A 14,119-nucleotide genomic window follows, 5' to 3' on the forward strand; every position below is an offset into this window, starting at 1 on the left:
CTTGTTATGACTGATTCTGCTTATTTGTACTTGCTGTCCATGTTAACCCTTATCACAATAAGTAAGACTCTGCTAAATAATCCTGGACCAGCTTTGTTGTTTAGAAAAGCATTGTAAATGCTTAGTATATCAGAAGTACCTAAAACCTCACTTGCTTGAATGCAGGCCCAAACATTTTTATGTATTCTTTAGTGCATTTATATTGCATTTATATTTATATGTGCCAGTATTATATTCTTTAATATATATTTCTATTATCTATATTGTGGTTATATCGAGTGTTGGTGAAGTTTCATGCTTTTTGCTTATTTTAAAATATGAAATGTGACCTTTATTCACCATAGAAATAAAAATATCGTTCTGATTTACTATATATTGTGATATAAGTACACTGCATAGGTTTCTATCCCTGCATTTTTAGTCAGTGTGATATAATGTATGATGCAGTCAGGCACAGACTCTCTGGTAACTCTTGGTTTTTCTGGCTGAGTCAATCTTAAAACATTAGCTGTACTTCACAGTTTGCCTTATGCAGTATACTTTAATCTTTTGAAATTCTGCGTACATCCTGGTGAAAGCAAATGGTTTGGAAAAGTCTAGTAGAATGGGTAGGGAAAACTCTGCTTTGAAAATTTCAATTCAGGGTTTTTTTCCCCCAAAATAAAACTTTGGTTTTGTTTTCCACATTATATTTGCTTCATAGGCCATTGCATGGTGTCAGCGTTAGTAGTGCAATTATTAATACATTATGAAGTAGAACAAAAGTGGCATGAAATAAAATACACTTAAAATACTTATTGAAAAATAAATGAGGTTTTAAATAAAAAAATAAATTTCAAAATCACAATCTATTCCTAAATAAATGATTACTCTCTTTGGAAATTTTGTGTTTTCAGGGTAGACACCAGAGAAATTTATGAGGGTTTTTCTTATGTGACAGGTTATCAAGTAGAAAACTTATTCAAATAAAAGAATTTGCCTGATTTGAATTATTGTCATGTATAGAAGCAAGGAAGTGAAGTACAAAAATAATTTAGCTCCTGTACAATGCCCTGTAATTTTTCTGAGCTCTGCAATTTTTCATGTATGTTTGGAAGGGGTTTATATGAACCTGTGTTACATGTCTCTTTTACTTGTGGCATGAAAATATCCCACAAGAAGCAAACATAGACCTTACCTGTGCAGATTTTCACATTTTTCTGTTAGGAAGTATGGATTTTATATACTGGCAGAAGTAAGATAGACCCTGTGGTAACACAGAAACTTGCGTAGTATCAGAAAAGAAAGAGTGTTGAAATGGTATGTCTAAAGAGAGAGGGGTTTAGTTGTGTGATTTTTGTTGTGTGATTCATTCTGCATTCCTGATCTTCATGTAAGTGACTGGGGTAATGGTTTATCCATGGTTTTTAGAAACCAGAGTAAATTTTATGGAAGAAATGCTTTTTTTTCCCCCCTTAAGATTTTTATTTTCTCTATAATATTTTCTAAGTATTCTTTCACTGGTTTGTTTTAGATTTGTTTGCCATGGGCTCAGCAATGGTGAGAAGTACATTTTCAGAGTCAGAGCTGTTAATGCAGCAGGGCTCAGTGAATTTTCACCAGAATCAGAGCCTATAGAGGTGAAAGCAGCCATTGGTAAGCTATTTTCATTGCCCTTTTTCAATGGTAATTAATTAGGTAAATACGTTCTCAGCAAATATTTGTAATTAATTAATTTGTTTTTTTCACAATGCTGTCCACAAATAATTTACCCATAGATCCTATAGTCTCACAACCATAGTTTCACAATCACTGCACTCTTGTAGACTGTTCACCTTCACCATCCAGTTTTCTTCAGGTGTTTCTTGTGAACCACTGTATGAGAGCACTGCCAAGTTCACTTAATAGGTATCCTGGAAAATGGGAATGTCATTCTGACTCTGTAATCTGGTATATCACCTCTAATGCACACCATCCTATATGCAGTCAGTTCCTAAGAAATTTGTTTCCATGACTAAACCTAATACTCAGTGCAATGTGTCTTTTGTAAAGCTTCTATAACCCTGTGTGCTCTCCCTTTGCTGATGGATTGTTTCTGTTTGCCACAGCCTGAACTAATCCATAAAGATTAATGAGATCACTGGGCTAGAATAAATTGCATGTCTGCAACACCCTCACTCTCATTTGTATTGAAGCTGCATACCTCTCAACCTTAGAGCAGACATACGTGGCCTGGGGCAATTTTTTGAGATCATCTTGATAGGATCAGAAATGTGAGCTGGAAGATCTAATACTAAAATAATTGCAGCAAAGTAAGAATACTATTAACTTCTGATCTTTTTTTATGCTCTGAATACTAGGCATTATTTTAAAAAGCATTATTCATGAGCAGGCTGAGAGGTATTTCAAATTTTCTTGAATTCAAGCTTAACATTTTGTACATAAACCCAGCGACTTGTCATACTTTGGCTGTATTGTTCGCTGCATGCATTTCTTAATTCTGTTGCCTAAATGAAGAAAAAGGAACATATTCTAAATCCAAACGTCTTTGCTGTTTCCTGGCAATTACAGGGGGAGGATTGCTTCATGGTGTGTGTCCTGAACTGAGTGGTAAAGCTGCTGGACTAACAGACCGCACTACCAGCTGGGAAGGCATGCATGGGGCCTCCCAGCCTATCTTTGACACAGATGCTTTGCTAAAATGCAATGCTAAATTTAACAGAGAGACACTACCCAGTAAGTGTGACAAACTGGGGAGTACAGGAGACAGTAATATGAGAGAAATGGTTAAGGATGCTGTCACGTCTGCACCACAAAAAGCTGCTGCTAAGCAGGCAAGTAAGTCTCGACCTGGGGATCTTTTGACAGTGGAAAAAGTTACAAAGAAGAAAGACACAGGTGAGAATTAATAAAAGAAATAGATTTTGCTGCTTTGGGAGGTCCACTTCAGACTGCTGTATCTTCTCTTCAAGTGTACCAAGAGTGAATGTGCTCTACAGTGATGCCTCATCTATCAAACCCATTAATTATGTGCTCAACTGTCCATTAAGATAATTATGCATGTAATGGTATTGGAGGTCACTTTACAAACTTAGTGGTTACTGAAAGTGAAATATATAAATATGGTTAGTAATTTAATGGCTTGTTTAACTACATATTAATGTATCCAATGCAATATATTATTTCTAAACAACTTCAGTAATTTGTTAGAAATCTGGTTACCTAGTTCTCTGAGTTATATTTGTGGGAAGGAAACAAAATCTAATTATGATGGTAAGCATGAAAATCTGTGTTCCATTAGGATATGTGAAGATTCTTTTTGGATTTTAGCTTAAGCTACACCTTAACCTCTGACACACTGTGCTAATGAATCTTGTGTTCTATCTCTGACTGATAGCAATACATAAGGAGAAAAACCTATCAAGTTATAGTTATGCAAGTTATGCACAAAATCAAGTTATGCACAAAATCAAGTTTTAAGTTTTCAGTGCCTAAACACCCATTGTGCCCAAGATATGTGGGGCTTTAACTTCGTTTCAGTCCTGGTACCTGGACAGTGAACTAAACTCCTCCCCAGGCCTCTAAAGTGAGACACAAATGGCTGTGCAAAATGTTGAACAGAAAACAAAGTAGAGGCACTTGGGGCTATTTGACACCAATATAAAACATCACAGACTAAAGGAAACACGTATGATATGGGATTTCCATCCAAAGTACCACTTCAGGGTCACAAGTAGGGCTTTTCACTGGGATGTTACATGTTGGATATGGGCAAGCATTTTCCTACCAGATCCAGAAGAAATATAAGAAAGTGGGTTGGGATGAAGTGACTGATTTCTGAATTGTTAAAAAAAAAAATCTAAGAAGGAGGATTATGCAGATTATGCCACATATTTTTTAATGTAAGTTCCAGTAACAGACATATTCCATTTCTGGTCAGTCTGCAGTGCCTATGATCACTCTGCCTTCCTTTAAGGTAAGATCATATGATGGGTGCAATGATAAAGTTTTCACAGTGTATCAATTTAAAAGAAAAAAAGAAACAGAAAAAGGCAATTATTGGGAGGAAAGAATGTGAGATGATTTTTTTTTTAATAGGGAACTGCGATGAATATTGTATGAGTCAAAAGGGGTTTGCCTTCTGCAAAAGAAAACAAATCATTGCATCTCCAATTTTTTTAGTTCCTCCTTTTTCACTGTATTAAAGTGAGTCCTGATCACTTGCATCAGAGCTGCAATTGCAACACATTCTTTCACTACGTATCAGCTTGCTGTTCAAAAACAAGGCATCCTGAAAACCAATTCCTGTGTAGTTTGGACTTCTGCATTTGGTTTGTGGAAGCTTTTATCCTACATTTCTTATTCCAGCTCCAGAAACTTCCTTTGAGAACATAAATATTGTCCTAATTAGGAAACACAGGATGGGAGCCGCCTGAATATGGTAAGTGAAAGCCAGCCTGAAATATTGCTTCCCACTGACATGTTATTCACATTGAAACAGCTCCTCCATCCCCACCTTACGACATCGTGGTACTCGAGAGTGTTCGTGACTCGATGGTACTGGGATGGAAACAGCCTGAAGCCATTGGTGGCACTGAGATTACTGGCTACTACGTGAACTACCGGGAAGTGGTTGATGGAGTTCCTGGGAAATGGAAGGAGGCCAACATTAAGGCTGTTACTGAGAGGGCATACAGGGTAAGAGGCTAACTCCAGTTATTGCTGGGGGAGCAGAGAGTATTTTCAAATCACATCTCAAAGACAGGTTGGATGAATTATGATTCAGTGTACAGATAACCATTCAGAGGGTTTTAAATACATTGTGGTAAATTTATTTAGCTCCATTAAACTTCTCTGCAAAGTTGTTTGTACACTTATTTGTTAGTCTGGCACCAACTGCTGTCTCTAAATTCACTGACATAGTCTGATACTTTGTCAGTCAGGCCCTCACAATAAATGGAGCTCCTACTGGTTTGGTGGACATGTCCCAAAGCTTTCTGGTGATGAAACCAGCTCTGTGCCAGCTGCTTTGATCAGTTCTTGACCCAGTTTAGAGACAGGACTAGCTACAACCTTGCTGAGCTGCTTTAGAAATAAAAAGCAATGCCAGGACTGAGTTTCACCCCATGTGAGGACAACTCTTGCCTTAAATGAACTTGCTCCATACCACGAGACACACTATGATTGTTGAGCAATACTCTGTTTCCTCCCTGACTACCAAAGAGCCTACAATAGGAAAAGGGGTTTACAATTTGAGTGTGCTAAGATCACTCATGTGTGCTCCATCACTGATCAGAGGAAAAGCCAAGATAGTTATCACCTTAAGATGTCAACAATGCTTCCATCTTCAGGCATACTTAAAAGCATGATCATGTGTTCAACAGTTGTCATTTTGACTTTCTTCTGAAGCCCTAATCCAAAGTTAATAAGTACCATTTTATTGATCCTGCAGATCGAAAACCTGAAGGAAAACATGGTGTACCAGTTCCAGGTGGCTGCTGCTAACCTGGCGGGGGTTGGGACACCCTCCAAACCCAGCAAGCACTTCAAATGTGAAGAATGGAGCATTGCTGTACCTGGTAGGATCCTGAGTGGGACACAGCTCAGGGTGCCCTGGGATCAATTATCTAATGCAGGCAGTTTGCAGGGGAGTCAGTGGGGCACTGAAGTTCATGTCCCAGGCTTGAATCTTCAGCACTTTGATTTACTACCATTGCAATGATGCATTACATGATCCCTATTTAATTAGTAGCATTTTACAAGCAGCTTGAGGTTTGGTTTTTTTTCTTAATCTTTCTTGCTTGGGTTCCTCTACTGTGTCTGGAACTTTGCTTTCTAGTTTAAGTAATAGACATAAACACCTGTCTAAAGTACAAGGCAGAGAAGAATGAGGTCTTGTACCCCATGTCTAAATGTATCCCTGCAAGGCCAGATCCCTGACCTTTTAACATTCATTGAAATGAATGAAATCAACCTCCACTGAATTCAGTGGACTTTAGAGCAGTCCTTGAAGCAGCACATTAGCTTAATTATTAACTTATTTCCCCGAGTTTGGAGAGTATTTGTCTATTTCATAAGCTCATGAATATTTGATCAAGATACCAATCTCAACCAATTAAATTGGGGGTTGGTCTAGTCTTTTTCATTGGCATGGGTTGTATTTACATTGGGTCTAGATATGACACAGAGGGGCTCAGTGTTATATAAGTTCTGTGTACAGTTCTGGGCTCTGTCTGGTTCTGGTTTCTGGAGTCTTATGCATTGGTTGCTTCAGTATTTTTTTTGACGCCACAACTCCAACTTTCACCTTTCAGGGCCACCTCATGATGTCAAATGCACAGAAGTTAGGAAGGACTCTCTGGTTTTACTGTGGAAGGAACCAGTTTATTCTGGCCGTAGTCCCGTAGTTGGTTATTATGTTGATATGAAGGAAACTGAAGCAAAGGAGGAACGCTGGAGAAGTGTCAATGAGAAGCCACTTCAAAATAAATACCTGAAGGTAAATAGGTGAAGATTCAAATACTGGGATAGCAGCATAACCTTGAGGAATTCAGTCTTTGGTAGCATCATCCTGTGCTGATCATGGTGCCAAGAATACCTATATAGTCAGACAAGGCAGTAACTCCAAAGACAAAGTGGCAAGCCCAAAAATAAAAGAAAGCTGTGCTAAACCCAAATACCATTCTTGTAACAGGGAGCATCCCTAATATTTTCTGGCTCGAAGGGTAACACTATAGGAAAACAGATGGTACAAACCCAGATATGATAATGTGGCATGTGATTTTTCTAATACTCAGTAGCTTCTTCTCATATTTCACAGCAAGTTAAACCCAAGCTTTTTGCACTCATTATGGTACATAACTTTGTGGAATGACTTCTAAATAAGAGATCATCAGTATCTCACTTCTAGAGATATATCTGAAGTAGATTTGCTATTTTTATGCTTTTCAGAATATTTGAAAGACAAATCACTTTAAAGTGTGATCCTTTCATATAAGTTTTAAAGGAGTATTCACAGGTGATATAATGTCAGTATAATTCCTCAAGTCATTGCAATTAAGCCTGTACAATTAAATGCCCTCTTGTTTCTAAATAGGTGTGTCTGGCACTTACTGCCCTGATAATTTCATTTTTCAAAGCCAGCATATATCTGCAGTAAAAGGCTATGATGTTTCAGAGGTCAATGTACATGAGTTCAAAACATCCTGTTCCAAAAACAATGCTCCTTTTGCAAAGAAATCAGTGAGAGCAATGACTCTGCCTGGACATTATCTATGCACACAAGGAAGGGGCAAGTCACACAGATTAGTTGTGTCACTCTGGAATTGAATTTTAAAAAAACAAAAAAAAAGAGAGAACTGGAAAAGAAACAAAACAAAACAAGAAAGGAAATGGAATTGTCAAATACCCAGACTGATCTTAGTAAGTGTGAAATTAAAATCAGTGTTTTGCAACACATCATCTATGTGTATTTGGTTCCTCCAGATAAGTGGCCTAACACAAGGTGTGAGCTACGTGTTTCGTGTGCGGGCAACAAACCAGGCTGGTGTTGGGAAACCATCAGATGTCACAGATGCTGTTATAGCTGAAACACGACCAGGTTTGTTGGAAATACTTCCTCTTTGTCATCATATTTACACAGGTTCCTGTTTGTGCAATGTGTTTACCTGCAGGCTACATGACAGGAATTGGATTCCTCTCAAGTCCAGCTTTTTTATGAGGCAAGATATGAGTTGAGGGCCATATCTTAAGTTCTTTGTCTGGTACATTTTCAGGTCAGAACAGATTTTCTTATCATAACTACAGGTTCAGGAATGTAAAGATACAATAAAGTTGTGAGATTTGCATGTACCTACAGGTCGGTGCATAAGAAGAGGACCCAGTAAGATCAGTTTAGCCAAACAATATTAAGATATAAATTTTGCCCTTCCTATTAAGGTAAAGCATAAGTAACTATTAAATTAGTTACTTATGCTTTACCATTCCCCTTTCTTACATAATGCGCCACAGGAAACAGTGAAAGAAACCACTTTTTTTTTTCCCCCTTAGTCTTTAAAATAAAGGCTTTAAAAGCACAATGAAGTCACTTTGGAGACCACTTTCAGTAGGAACTCAAGTGCAACTCTGTGTTGGAGTCATCCTTGAAGTGTGGCTCCAGTGTGTCTGTAGGAGCAGCAAGAAACACAGGAACCAGTGCAGAGGCAGCATCTCCATTCCTGGAACTTCAGGAACCCCCTGGAGTTTGTTTAGCTGTACAAGTAAAATAGGTGACAGCACATTTTTGTCACCAAGTCCCTAACAGAAAACACAAGCATGAACTTGTGGATTATTCATCTATAGACTGTTTTAGAAGGGCAGGGTCCTACAAGAATTCCCAGATATTTTAACCAATCTAGTAAAAGGTTAGTGTGATGTAAGAAGGCACAGGGGTACAACCCAGCCTGGATCCCCCATATACCCTCTTGTCCTCTGACAAGTTCCCTTCCTACACCTGCAGACTTCATTTCCCTGGTATCCCTTCCGTGTTTCTGACCCCAGGTTAATTTTTACATTTTCTGTTTGCACAGCAGGACTTGCCCAGCTCTCATAGATGCCTCATCCTTATGACCAGGGCCACAAAAATTAGACCTCAGTGAGGCTGTAAGACAAGAAAATCTGAAAAAGGAGGTCTGAAACTGGGGGTGTAAAGGAACTGGAAAACTTTGAGTGGGGAGACTGGGGTGACTTCTAGTGAGGCTGGGATGGGGAAAATGGTCTGGAAGGAGTAAATGGTCAGTTGAAAGATTGGGATACAAGGACAAAAAAGTGTGTATGAGTATGAAGAATTTGGAGCAGGATCTTTGAAAAATATAGGAATCCTAATTTCAGATCTATAAGCTGCTGAAGCACCAGGGCTATTTCTATCAACTGGAAGTGGAGTAAGGAAAAACTTAAAAATTTATTCTTACATACAGCTTACACACAGCAACCAATTCTAAAAAGAGAATTCAGCCATGGCTAATACTAAACTTTTGGCTTTACTAACCTGTTTTCATTGAGGGATAATATCTGTGTATCACACTTCTGATAAAATGTTTTGATGATAACACTCTTCAACTGTCCTAAATAAAGAACTGGCCATGTTACTACAATTGAAAAAAAAATACAAACCTAAATTCTTGTGAAGATGACCAACAAGACCAAAAAAAAATTGTACACTGTTTTCAGTGTTCACTCAAATGAGGTGAACTTGAGCAGAACATTTGGTTTACAGACCTCACCATTAGAGAAGGAGGGTTCATAGGTGTAACATCTGAGGCATCACCAGAAAGCCAGGATTTAGCCCAGTGACAACTCAGGGAAACTGAAAATTACTTATGTGTACAAATCTACTTGACCCATATTTTGAGCTGAGACCTGCCGATACAGAATCCACCTACCTAAGCTTCTTAGAGGTATTAAGAGAAGAAAAAAACTTATTTAAAACAATTATTTCATAAGACAGCCTCTTGAAAAGTAGAGCAAGCTTCTACCTTTCTCTCTCAAACCACAAAAATGTCAAGAACAATCATACCATTTTTTTAAAATTACCACAAATTTTTTGCTGCTGACAAATGAATCCTGCTTTTATCATCATCTTGGATGGAGACAAAATATTGTCAGATCTCTCTAGACAATTCCTGCTGGAATGCTACTTTTAGCAAATGTGTAAAATTGCAAGACAGCTAAGATTTCTAACCACGGAATGTAAGCAAATAATATCCTGAATGAAAATACCTGCTTTCCTATAGAGGGTACCAGTTTTCTTTATCAAAAGAACTGTGTAAATATAATGATTCAATACTTTGCATCCAACTTCTTTTCTTAGAAAACCACATTTAATTTGTAGAGTTATCTTCAAAAATTAAATGAAAACAACCCAACCACATAAACAAATACCAATACAGGCCACTTTTTTAGAGCTGCAATTTCACTTTTTATAAAAGCACTTCAGCATACGTGGACCTCACAGAAAATGAGAAATCCATGAGCAGACTGCAGCTCTTCCCCATTGCTGCCCTTAGTCCTTGTTTATCTTGATACAAAGCAAAATTAGATTATGAGCCTGCATCAGCCACTTGAGAAGGTGTTGTACCTCAGAAATTAATGAAACCCTGTCCCATTCAACTTTTCTGACTACTGTATTCAAAATGATGCCATCACCTCTAGTGTGTGGAAGATGTCTGCTTTATGTCCTGTTATTTCTTTCCTTTCATGGCAATAAAATACTATTTAAATGGAGATGTGATATGACATCTAAGTATTTTATTTCTTATTATGACTCTAAGAGAAGGTTTGGATAATATGTTGAAACCACCAAGCTGTCTAGAGGAGGGAAATTAAGACTGCTAGTACTATGACAGCTTCTTTGGCTACACTTTGCTGGATAAGTGGGGAGAGGTCTTCAGATGTGGTCAGTAACTTGGACAATTTTTTTTTTTAACTGATAAATATTATAGGTAAATACTATCATCACTTCTGGAACTAAATGCTGTGCATTCTTATCATAATGAGAATGTTTTAAAACAAATGTAAAAGATTCTATTGTTCAAATTAACCTTATGGCTGTAATTCTTTCCACATCACATAAACTGCCATCAAAAGATTAATGTGCTAATGACCTACAGGAAACTAAACACTAGAAAATTTCAAGTGATGAATTTTGCATATAATAAATTAAATTATAACCAAAAATTGCAAATATACTGCTGCCTAGTAAAATATTTGTAGGCCTTAGACTTCATTTATCACATATTGGTACTTAATGTGCTTCACTACTTCAGGGGCTGGTACATAACAGTACCAACATGGGAATATTAATCTCATCTTTCATTAAATGCTTATGGCAAAGTGTAAAGACTAAGAAAGCTGTGTGTACACAAATTGTCATGACAGGAGCTGCTCGCAGTGCTGGAAAAGACATGTATAATACTAGGACGATGAAACACAGAAATCTCCTTCTGTGCTTGAGGGTCACTGAAAATGATGCTGAAAATAAAACATTTAATCTCGGTGTCAGGAATAAGGCTCTTGTCTCTAAAGTACAATACTTTGTGGAGAAAGTGTGTCATTAGTATTCTGGGCAGCCCAGAATTGTCTTAGCCCAAGCAATAGGGCATGAGTGCCCTATTCAGATGCGAGATCCAGCTCAGAGCTGTTCAGAAAAGAAGGCTGGATGTTCTCCAGCACCTCTCAGTGCACATGCTCTCCCTGACATTCTCAGACAAGTTGTTGAAATGAACATTAATGCCACAGATGACAAGTTCACTGAGTTGCCCAAATCCAGGTGAAATTCCCTCAGCTCCACTGGGGTGTGAGGGAGCAGAATAGAGGCGCCTTCAGGTTGCTGACCTGGGATTCACCCCCAGGGCCTTTTAAAGGACAAACTGGGTCACCCTATCCAGCTTGAGGACTGAAGGTGCTGGCAAGACAGGGTGGGTGACTTAAGCAGCTAATTGCAAATATTCACTCCCTTTGTGGGCCCAGGATTAATGGTGCAGACGGCAGCAGGGCTGGGTGCCAAGCACAGCAATTAAACCAACCTCCCTGAGCGAAGCCAGTGTCACTGAAAATGTGCCTCAGTCACAAGTGTGCACTGCTGGGGCAACTTGGCTATTTCCTGCTCTTCACCTCTTCTCAAATGCCCACATTTGCACTTTATTCCCTCTATAGCTCTTACCTTATTAAAGAATAGGAAATTCATGCTGCATAATGAAAGCTCTAATTACTCCTTACCATGGAAAATATTGCTATTTAATATTTCAAACATTTAGCGGATTTAGAGGCTTGCTTTTTTCCCCTTCAGGCTTTTTCATAGTAAACATTGCAATTCTCATGTATGCTTAGATGCTTAGATTCACTCAAATCAGTTGATTTATGGTTCTTTTTAATCTGTGGATTAGAAAAAGAGCTGTTCTCGTGAACCAAAGATCAAGGATATCAATGAGTGTAGCAATTTATGTTCAGCTTAGAAAATGGTAAGGATCTGCTTAATCCACCCTCTGAATGATATCTATAGAAATTTGTTTGCTGACTTCTCTGAGAAACTGGAATTGCCTTGTTCTGCTCTTTAAGGAACCAAGGAAGTGGTGGTTGATGTCGATGACAATGGAGTAATTTCCTTGAACTTTGAATGTGATAAGATGTCTCCAGACTCTAAGTTCATTTGGTCCAAGAATTACGAACCAATTGAGGATGACTCTCGACTGAACATCGATACCAAAGGCGGAAAGTAAGACCTGCAGGGGTAGCAATAGTCTCGTGTTTGAGAGACATAGACTGTCACAGAAATCCATCCTTTTGATGATGTATGACCTCAGGAAGAGTTAAACCTGCCTCTGTTACTTGAAGGCTACTTCCTGAGAATGCTGTTCTCCAGTACATCCATACACAGACTATTTGGAAATTGTAGCTTGCACAGAATGAGTCAGACCTCCTCTGTAGGCAATTTGGTGGTGTTAAGGCATGGGGAGTGAAAATCTGTGCTCTGTCACCTTATAACCATCAATCAAGGCAGATTATTGTTATTATTGTTTGTTATTATTGTTATTATTGTTATTATTGTTATTATTATTAATCTCCAAAGAATAAAATTATCTGGCTGCTTGCAAAATGCTTTTGCCATGTAACACAGCTGTATTCTTTGGAGTTGCTGCACTAAGCAAGGCTTTCTTATGATGGCGTCACCGTGGCCTGATTTAGTAACTTACATAACAGTCTCCAAGCCTACTCTGTTTCTTCAGGCTTTTCCCAGAGGAAGACCAGGTGAATACACAGGTTCAGCCCATGAAGGGCATCTGTGCTCTTCTAGTGATAGAAGCTTGAGTCAGGCTGTACCTACAGTATCTTTCCAGGGTCATCAAAGACAACAGAGCCATAAATTTGTCTGTTCAGTCAGAGCAAAAGCTAACACAAGGCTATTTAGATCTGCTATTATAGACAGAAAGGAGGGGTTTGGTTCAGATGGATTTCATCTTTTCGTCACAATGCTTTTTTTTTACGTTACAGGTCAAAACTTTCCTTTAAGGATCTTGGAGAAGATGATTTGGGAATTTACTCTTGTATTGTTACAGACACTGATGGAGTTTCATCAAGCTACACAATTGATGAGGAAGGTAGACACAATGCCTAGTTTGCTTTCACATCTGTTTTTCCCAGCTGCTGTGTCTCTCAGATCCAAAAGGCATGCTCACACCTCATATTACGTCTTTTATGTCTTTTGCAGAAATGAAACGCCTGCTTGCTCTGAGCCATGAACGCCAATTCCCAAGTAAGTGAATCAATCATGTCTGCAAGGGAGAGCTTTGCATGCAGTGGGGTATCACAAGCCTGATCGAGTTGAAGATGTCCCTGCTCATAGAAGGGGGGTTGGACTAGACGACCTTTGAAGGTTCCTTCCTACCCAAACCATTCTATGATTCTGTGATCACAAAGCTCCTGCCACCATCAGGCAGTGGGGTCACTATTGGAATTTCAAAGTGGGTTTGGATTGAAAAATTTAATATTCCATTTTTCCCCCTCTCTCTTTCAGTAAATTTGTGTATTACTGATGTTCTTCCCAAACTATAGAAGGCTACTGGTCTATGTAATATGTCTATATAACAGCTGGAAAATAAGAATCGTATTGGCTTTGCTTCTCCTTCAGAACAGGTTTAATACTTATTCAGCATGCCTGACCTGATTTGAAAACCAGAATTTAAAAGATTCTCTAATTTTACGCCAACAGAAGCTCACATAAGTTAAATTTAAGGTTAACAAAGTTGGCAAGTGTAGTAAATTCAGCTGTAATGATCTATACATACAGAATTTTCCTGCTGAAATTCATTCTCTCACTCTTTCCTGGAACATTTTACAAGATATGAACATGCGTTCTACTGCTGGGATGGTATTTTTGTCAACTCCACAGACATTTATGATATAGTAGCACAATTTGGTTATTTTCATTGGAATATTACTTGAATAAATGGGGGGAAAATAATATTGCATGGGATTGCATTATGAATCTTAATGCACCCAAGACCTAAACCTGGTCTCATCTTCTCCCACTACATGATCTTTTTCATTCAAGGCACCAAAACTCTTGACTGCATTTTAAAATCTTCAGCTTAGTGCATGCACTGCT

The 14,119-nt window shown here is 38.3% G+C and overlaps 1 protein-coding gene across 6 annotated transcripts in view; it reads left to right on the forward strand.

The window, feature by feature from the left end:
* The window catches only part of MYOM1 (myomesin 1), a 76,288-nt gene that overhangs the window by 37,175 nt on the left and 24,994 nt on the right, over positions 1–14,119 (forward strand). For 3 of the 6 annotated variants that reach the window (XM_085052645.1, XM_085052650.1, XM_085052646.1), the window contains exons 17-25: positions 1,514–1,635; positions 2,551–2,877; positions 4,481–4,677; positions 5,432–5,558; positions 6,294–6,478; positions 7,465–7,579; positions 12,073–12,229; positions 13,006–13,112; positions 13,223–13,267. In XM_085052645.1, the coding sequence (XP_084908771.1) occupies positions 1,514–1,635; positions 2,551–2,877; positions 4,481–4,677; positions 5,432–5,558; positions 6,294–6,478; positions 7,465–7,579; positions 12,073–12,229; positions 13,006–13,112; positions 13,223–13,267 (1,382 nt within the window). The remainder of the gene's footprint in view (positions 1–1,513; positions 1,636–2,550; positions 2,878–4,480; positions 4,678–5,431; positions 5,559–6,293; positions 6,479–7,464; positions 7,580–12,072; positions 12,230–13,005; positions 13,113–13,222; positions 13,268–14,119) is intronic. The other 3 variants (XM_085052647.1, XM_085052648.1, XM_085052649.1) reach the window with 3 other exon arrangements.

The sequence above is a fragment of the Lichenostomus cassidix genome, chromosome 2 (assembly GCF_008360975.1).
Source record: "Lichenostomus cassidix isolate B80296 chromosome 2, HeHo_3.0, whole genome shotgun sequence".
Lineage (NCBI taxonomy): Eukaryota > Metazoa > Chordata > Aves > Passeriformes > Meliphagidae > Lichenostomus > Lichenostomus cassidix.